The sequence below is a fragment of the Schistocerca nitens genome, chromosome 5 (assembly GCF_023898315.1).
Source record: "Schistocerca nitens isolate TAMUIC-IGC-003100 chromosome 5, iqSchNite1.1, whole genome shotgun sequence".
NCBI classification, from domain to species: Eukaryota; Metazoa; Arthropoda; class Insecta; order Orthoptera; family Acrididae; genus Schistocerca; species Schistocerca nitens.
This window is the reverse complement of record NC_064618.1, coordinates 24751929-24760765: the sequence shown is the minus strand read 5'-3', so window position 1 is coordinate 24760765 and position 8837 is coordinate 24751929. Positions and strand designations below refer to the sequence as shown.

General features: G+C 36.8%; 1 protein-coding gene across 1 annotated transcript; it reads right to left on the bottom strand.

Moving 5' to 3' along the window:
- Positions 1 to 1869: 1869 nt before the first annotated feature.
- Positions 1870 to 6272, bottom strand: LOC126259522 (uncharacterized). The gene is made up of 2 exons (XM_049956382.1): positions 5150 to 6272; positions 1870 to 2019 (listed from the first exon to the last, which is right to left on the bottom strand). Exons 1-2 carry the CDS (start codon positions 5828 to 5830, stop codon positions 1870 to 1872), a joined length of 831 nt encoding a protein of 276 aa, XP_049812339.1. The 5' UTR covers positions 5831 to 6272.
- Between the last annotated feature and the right edge of the window lie 2565 nt (positions 6273 to 8837).

Sequence of the window (8837 nt, the reverse complement as noted above, 5' to 3'; positions counted from 1 at the left end):
CAGACTTCAAGAAGAATATAATAATTCCAACCCAAAGAAAGGAGGCGTTGACAGATGTGAAAATTACTGAACTATCAGTTTGATAAGTCATGGCTGCAAAATACTAATGCAAATTATATACAGACGAACGGAAAAACTGGTAGAAGCCGATCTCGGGGAAGATCAGTTTGGATTCCTTAGAAATGTTGAAACACATGAGGCAATACGGGTCGACAGAAGCGTCCGATCCCATGCGTCGGCTTTGACCCGTGACGTAAGGGTGTTGTCGTGTGTGACGTCATGACGGCGCGGAGTTTGGTTTGAGTGTGGCTGTCTCCAGTTCTGTTTTATCTTATTTTATTTACTTTTCTGATCTGTTCGTTCTATCTCGTGAGATTTTTTTTTTTATTTAAAAACACTTACTACTTATTTTAATTATCTGTTTCCTACAATTTCTGTTTTAGTTTATTATATTTATCTTTCTGATCTGTTCCTTCTATCCCGTGAGATTTTTTTTAAAAAAAGACAAAAAACACTAATCAGCTACTGAAGCATCTTTATCTTCTATGGGTTGCAGGGGTTACGACCCCTGGGGAGGTGGGTGGGTATTCATGCATGGCTGTCTTCACTTACACGTTGTAGGCACGCAAGACGTCTAAATTTGTTTATATTTAGTTTGCCCCCCCACCTAAAACACCCCATTTCCCGCACTTGTCCCGTTAGTGTCATTAGGCTTCTTGTGGAAAGTGTGTGTGTTTGTTTTTGTTTCCGCCATATTTGTGACGTCATGGATCAAAGCAGACGGGTGGGATCGGATGCTTCCGTATTTCTGGCAATACTGACCCTACGACTTATCTTAGGAGAAAGATTAAGAAAAGGCAAACCTACGTTTCTAGGATTTGTAGACTTAGAGAAAGCTTTTGACAATGCTGACTGGAATACTCTCTTTCAAATTCTGAAGGTGGCAGGGGTAAAACACAGGGAGCGAAAGGCTATTTACAATTTGTACAGAAACCAGATGGCAATAATAAGAGTCGAGGGACATGAAAGGGAAGCAGTGGTTGGGAAGGGAGTGAGACAGGGTTGTAGCCTCTCCCCGATGCTATTCAATCTGTATATTGAGCAAGCAGTAAAGGATACAGATTAATGTAGCCAGGATAGACAAGAAGCCTACACCTACCACAGTAGTACAGTACAAGTTTACATGCTGTGATGACTGCGATTCTACCCTGTCACTAAGTATTGCCAAAAATACCCGAAAAGTACCGTGTTAACTAACGCAGTCAAAATCAAGTCGTATCTAAACAGACGTTTCTCCAAATTTTACTTCCCAACAGATATCTGACCATGCATTTATACCAGTTTAGCATAGAACAACCATATTAATTAAGATTCAATGACATTGACAAAAAAATTGCTTCTAACATCAATAAACAAAAGAAGTGATGAACCCACAATTCTACACGACTCTCATTCAAAGTAATCACAACCCGTGTGGTTTGACAGCTACCCACCTTTGAATTACCCACTATAGAATGTTAGCACCAATAGCAAGCGAGCTTCACTGTCACTGGTCGACGTTTAAGAAATTAATGGCGGGCTCCCTTGTCGAAGTAGCAAAATATTACAATACTTCTACTACATGTTACAGCACACGAATTTAGACACATGCCCTCCAAAAGTTATATAAAATATACATATAGCAGCAGCGGGTTTAAAACTTAAAAAAAAAAATTGGAAATAATTAAAAACACACCGCTGCATGGAGAACACTTTTACTCTAAAGAAGACAAACGTTATGTGAATGTCAGCCAGAAGGAAAGGAAATTACAAATTAAAATTGTTTGCAACAATTTTGAGTCTTTGAGAGGAGAGTGCTGCTTTTAAATCTTATCTTGTGTGTTGTGACGATGATCGCGATATTGACGGCAGCTGGCTGGTCCTGGTGAAACGTTGAGATCTGCTCCCACGGTCGTGTGATTGCAGCTGATGACTTTTCCTTGTAATCGGGCGGGCGGTGGTATTCATTAAGCTGGAAATCTGATTTCATTTCATTTTATTATCTTCCTGTATATCATTTACATGATGTAGGAATTGTCACAACAAAGTTATCATACTAGTAAAAGTACTACAGACATAACAATGGAACATCACTTTCAAGGCATTTTGTTAAAAGTACATATTTAGACATATAAATTAAAATTTTTGGCAATAAATTTACACACAATCAAAGTACTCATCTACATCATAGAAAGTTTTGCTTAAAAGGTAATTTTTAAGCTCAGTCTTAAATTTTACTTCATCTGTTATTGCCTTCATGTACACTGGCAGAGCATTGTAGAGTTTTATTCCAAAATAACTTACATGCTTTTGGGTTTGTGTTGTCCTTACCCTTTCTACATACAAATTCTTACGAGTTCTAGTATTATAATTATGGCAGTCCTCATTTGTACGTAGATTTTTCATATGTGCTCTTGTACACAGAATGCTTTTAAAAATATACAGTGATGGTATTGTATTTGCAATTCTTTGAAAGGGGGCCTACAATGAGTTCTTGGAGAGTTATGTGTTATGATTCGTATAGCTCTTTTCTGAAATTTGAAGATATCTGTTAAGCTCGATTTAGTTTTACCCCAGAACACTATGCCGTAAGACACGATGGACTGAAAGTAAGCAAAATACACTAGTCTAATACAGTCTGTGCTGCATACGCTAGATAATATCCTCAATGCAAAACATGCCGAATTGAGCCTTTGGGTAAGTACTTGAGATGGTCTTTCCAGCTTAAGTTTTGATCAATATGCATGCCCAAAAACTTTGTGGATTGTACACTCTCTATCTTCTTATCCATTAGTTTTAACTGGAGGTCCATATCTTGAGTTGCTTTGCCATACTGTATATAATTTGTTTTACTTACATTAAGTCTTAACTCATTAGCATTAAACCAATGTTGAATATATTTCATGACTATATCAGTTGTGGTGGTTAATGACTTTTTATCATCACTTATAATTATGCTAGTGTCATCTGCGAACAACATTATTTTGGTAGAAATATTAGGATTTTTTATGTCATTTATATAAAGCAAGAATAATAAGGGACCAAGAACACTGCCCTGTGGGACACCTATTTCCAATTTCTTTGCATCTGAGACCCACTTGAGTTTCTGATTTTTATGTTCTGCAATGATTTCTACTACCTGAGTTCTATCTTGAAGGTAAGATTCAAACCACTGCTTCACAACTCCCCTTACACCTATTGCCTCCATCTTGTTTAACAGAATTTTGTGATTTACTGTATCAAAAGCTTTAGATAAATCTAAGTTAATTCCCACTACACATTTTTTAGTGTCGAGACTCCTGACAATCTCTTTGGTATAGGCATGGATAGCTGATTCTGTGCTGTGGCCCGAGCGAAAGCCATGTTGATTGCAGTTTAGAAGTTTGTGAGCATCTAAGTAATTTATGAGTCTGGTTTTCATTAATTTCTCTAGAATTTTTGAAAATGATTGGAGAAGGGATATTGGTCTATAATTTTCTACCTTGTATGGATCTCCTTTTTTAAACAGAGGTCTAACCTTAGAGATTTTCAACCTCTCAGGAAACACACCTTCGCTGAAAGACAAATTGGCAATATGTACCAGGAGCTTTATAATTTGTTGGGCAACTTTTTTTTATTATTGACACAGGCACTTCATCAATACCTGGAGACATTTTTGATTTTAGACTCTTTATCACCTTTAATATTTCATTATCATTTGTGGGAGTTAACAACATACTACTGTCTACTTTTGGGGCTGTTAATTTCTCATGTTTAGTAAAGTTTTTACTTAATGACACTGGTACACTTAAAAAGTAATTATTAATGTAATTTGCCAGAGTTTCATCTTTTAATTCAATATTTTCACTATTATTGAGTACTATTTCCTGATCCTTGAGGCCCTTACCTGTTTCCCTTTTCACAATTTCCCAAATAGTTTTTGATTTATTGCCTGATTTTCTTATTAATTTATCATTACTTAGTAATTTTGCTTTTGTAATTACTTTTCTATATTTTTTTTGTAATTTGTTACATATTCTTTAAACTTGGGGTCAGTCCAACTTTTCAGTCTATAGTTAAGCATTTTCATGGTCCTGGAGGAATTTCTAATACCGGTTGTGATCCAGGAGTTAGCATGTGTATGCCCATATGTGTTTGTTTTGACAAGTTTCTTAGGAAAACACATTTCAAAATTCAACATAAACAGGGAAGAAAAAACATTATATGCAGTGTTTGTGCTAGTTTGTAACAGTACTTCTGCCCATGATTGGTTAGTCAGTGTATTTATGAAGTGACTGCAACTATTTGTGGAGAAGGTTCTTTTGTACATTTGGTATGAACTATTTTTGGTCACAGGGGCTATGGGAAATTTAAGGGTAAGTGCATTGTGATCAGATATTCCTAGGTCAACATTTATTACATCTATATCTATGGCATGTATATTTGTGAAGATATTATCTATGAGACTTTTTGAAGAGTTTGTTATTCTTGTAGGGTTAGTTATATGTGGATACAAATTGAAGCTATGTAAAACATTCAGGAACTGGTCTTTGGATGCACCTTCAGTCAATAAGTTGACATTAAAATCTCCACTTATAATTACTGTTGATTTTTTATGATGTAATATTTTGAGCAATGCCTCTAACTTATTTCTAAAAATTTCAGGATCACCACATGATGATCTGTACACTGACATTATTATTAATTTACTCTTTTGCATATTCAACTGTATTGCTGCAGCCTCAAAATGTTTTTCTGCATTCAAGGATTCAGTTACAGTCATATTTTTAACCTTTACTCCAGGTTTTACATAAATGCAAACACCACCATGTCTTGTTTCCTTCCTGCAAAAATGGCTTACTAATTTATATGGGGAAATGCAAATATTTTCTAGTTCGTAACTCATGCACCAATGTTCTTGAATGCAAATACAGTCTATACTAGCTTCACTGGCTGCAATCTCAAGTTCTAATATTTTATTTTTAATGCATTGTATGTTAAGGCTCATTATTGAAATTAGATTGAGAGGAGTTTGTACTCATGCTTCCCAATGTTACCGGCTGTTACTTGCTGAGGCTGGGTACCAAAAATCCTTAAGAATTACACGTTTCCTGCTCCTTGTATTTCTTACCCCTGGACGTGCCACCATACTTGTCATATCTGTAGTTGTAGCTGCTGTTTCAGTGGATGCTGGAGGTGTTTCTGAAGCTGATGATTCAGTGGATGTTGGAGATGCTGCCAGTTTTGATGCTGAGTCTGGTTTTGTAAGTGATGTTCCAATTGATACTGGAACTTTTGCTGAAACTGTATTTTCGTTTAAATCTTTAACTACAGTTGGCACTGACGTTACTGTGGACGTTGAAGCTGCGTATGAAGCTGATAAATGATGCTCCGATGGTGTTGATTTTTCTTCTGTTGATGATATCTGAGTGGCATTTTGTACCACTGTTCTTGCCTCTGTTCTTCTGATTGATGGACTAGTCACAGATTCTGGACTTGATTTTGAACCTGCTGGGGAGGGTGGTACATCTGCTGCTGATGATAATGGTTCAGCTGTTTCTGATGATTTCGACACTACTGACAATTTGGCTGATGTGGCTGCTGTACTGGACGACACTTCAGATTTTTTTACTTCTAACGTCAAAGAATCTTCTGTTGCTACCAATGATTGTGCGACATCAGCTCTTCCTATTTCCACTAATGTTGATACTTTAATAAGGCCGTTTTCGGACAGTGTAATAGTGTTTCGTTCTACTTTAGAGTCTTTAATAGCATTCGATATTTCAGCACTCATGGCTTCTTTCCCTTTCATGTTTCTGTGAAGTCCATGCTCTATAAAATGCTCTCTGCAATCACTATTTATCCCAACAAATGTAGCATTAGGATAACCTCCACTTATCTTAGCGAAAAGTCTGTTGGCGGTAATAATCTCAGTATTACAGTGGCGTTTTGCAGGCCACAGGCTGGTCGATGTAATTGTTGTTACAGATGTCCGTATGTGCACAGTTTTAATGTTTCTGGCGCACACAATTTAAGTTTACTTATGCCACACACAGTTTATAAAACTTGCCGCCCGCGAATTCTGTAGAAAGTCAATTCGTATTATGAGTGCCGCGATCGCGAAAAACCGTCCTGGACGGGAATGTACTGACAAACAATAGACAGTTCGCATAAATTCAGAACGACTGTTACTGATTATAGGCGTCCGGTAGTTCATCGGAACGCGAATAAATACGTAAGTTCACTGTACTTGAGTGTACGAAAACACAGTCGAAATACAAGCGCAGTTCAATTAACAGACACAGAGCTACAATACCGTCACGACTCCCACAGTAAAACAGGTATCCGCCCACAGAACACCATGTCCGCCTCTCTAGCTACCCAACAACACACCTCCGCTTTGATGGATCGACTATCGATATTGCTCTCTCTCTCTCTCTCAATAATCTCGCCCACAGTTTATACAACATCAAAGTAAATTACATATATCTTTACACAACTATTTTCTACCAAACTTATTACAGTAAACGATAAAAAAATTAAAGCTTTCCACAATCAATATACTCTAAACATATTTATCTACTTACAAAAAAGAAATAATTTCCAGTTACATATTACATATAGAAAACAACTTTTATCTGTATATTACAGGACAAACGAAAAATGCACTACAAGATCAAAGATGTATGAACAGACGGAAAAAAGAAAAAAAACAAGATAAATATACAGGGTGTTACAAAAAGGTACGGCCAAACTTTCAGGAAACATTCCTCACACACAAATAAAGAAAAGATCTTATGTGGACATGTGTCCGGAAACGCTTAATTTCCATGTTAGAGCTCATTGTAGTTTCGTCAGTATGTTCTTCCACCTACGCTCAACGGAGCATGTTATCATGATTTCATATGGAATACTCTACCTGTGCTGCTAGAACATGTGCCTTTACAAGTACGACACAACATGTGGTTCATCCACGATGGAGCTCCTGCACATTTCAGTCAAAGTGTTCGTATGCTTCTCAACAACAGATGTGGTGACCGATGGATTGGTAACGGCAGACCAATTCCATGGCCTCCACGCTCTCCTGACCTCAACCCTCTTGACTTTCATTTATGGGGGCATTTGAAAGCTCTTGTCTAAGCAACCCCGGTACCGAATGTAGAGACTCTTCGTGCTCGTATTGTGGACGGCTGTGATACTCCATTCTCCAGGGCTTGACCAGCGCATCAGGGATTCCATGCGACGGAGGGTGGATGCATGTATCCTCGCTAACGGAGGACATTTTGAACATTTCCTGTAATGAAGTGTTTGAAGTCACGCTGGTACGTTCTGTTGCTGTGTGTTTCCATTCCATGATTAATGTGATTTGAAGAGAAGTAATAAAATGAGCTCTAACATGGAAAGTAAGCATTTACGGACACATGTCCACATAACATATTTTCTTTCTTTGTGTGTGAGGAATGTTTCCTGAAAGTTTGGCCGTACCTTTTTGTAACACCCTGTATATCTATCGCAAATAACGATGTCTTCACATGTGTCCCCCATTTTATCATGAGATGTTCCCAAAAACCTCTCAAGATAAAATGTCCATGACCCATATGAGACAACTGACCTCATAAAACTAGATAATATTCTGGTATATGTTGATCTGAATTATCCAAAGCTTCTATTTACAAATACTACCTCAGTAATTTCTTATATTATTTAATAACATGTAATCTAACTGACAGTCATGAAAACAGTATTCTACAAAATTCCTACAGAATAATGATTTCAATAATGCAAACCAAGTAAATGAATGATTATTTTATATTCTGAATCGAGCACTAAGAAATGTATGAGCAGTAACAATTAAAAAAATCCCATGTAAACATATAATTACAACAAACTTATACAATATAACTGAAGACTAATCTCGTTAGTTTATTCTTCGCTGTATAAATCACTTTTTATCACACACTTCTGAGTATTTGTAACAAGTCATGTTTCCAGACAAAATTTATGGCTCTAAATTATCGAGTCTGTCATAGTGTTGTGTATTTTAATGTACTCAAATAATTGATTCTACAACTCAAATTCGATTGCCTATAGCGACCAATATAATCCTATACTCCTTAAACATGTCCCTCAGTTCATTAAATTCTGGTTCAGATTAAAAAAAAAAAAGAAAAGGGGGAAGGGGTTCATCACCCAAAACTCACGCCCTACACTCATTAAGTATCTTAGTTTCAAAATTATTGTTCTCTGTTTCCAAAAGCAAATCACTCACTATTGCTCAAAGCATTCCCTCTAGTCATGGTTAGTGGGCAAATATATTTAGCTATGGAAAAATTCCATAAAACTGTGTTTCGTTTTGGTTCACTGGTGTTAACCTATTGAAGCTTACCTTTGCTGTGAATATCTTCCGAGTTCCTAGCCTTCCATCACTTTCTCATGATGCAAAACACTAAATCAACCATCACTTTCCACCTTGTTTGCTGATACCACAAAACATATTTTCACTTTACTCCATGTCACTGAACTCTACTCAGTCCTCTTGACTACATTATGGCAAGGTCCCTAACAGCTTCAACCTATAACCCTCCTCACTTATCCTCTCATCTTACTTCTTCTCTGTTACTCTTAAATCTTACACCTACTGCTTCTCATCATATTCCACTAATTTCTGATTGCCTGTTTATTATTCTCAATTGTTCCTTCCTTATTTTACCATTTACCTAATAATTTTCCTTACCACTGTTCATCTAAATTCCTGATTCTTTCAACACTCACGTATTACTTTTTCAACCACCCACATCAGCAAAACCATCATGCTTCTT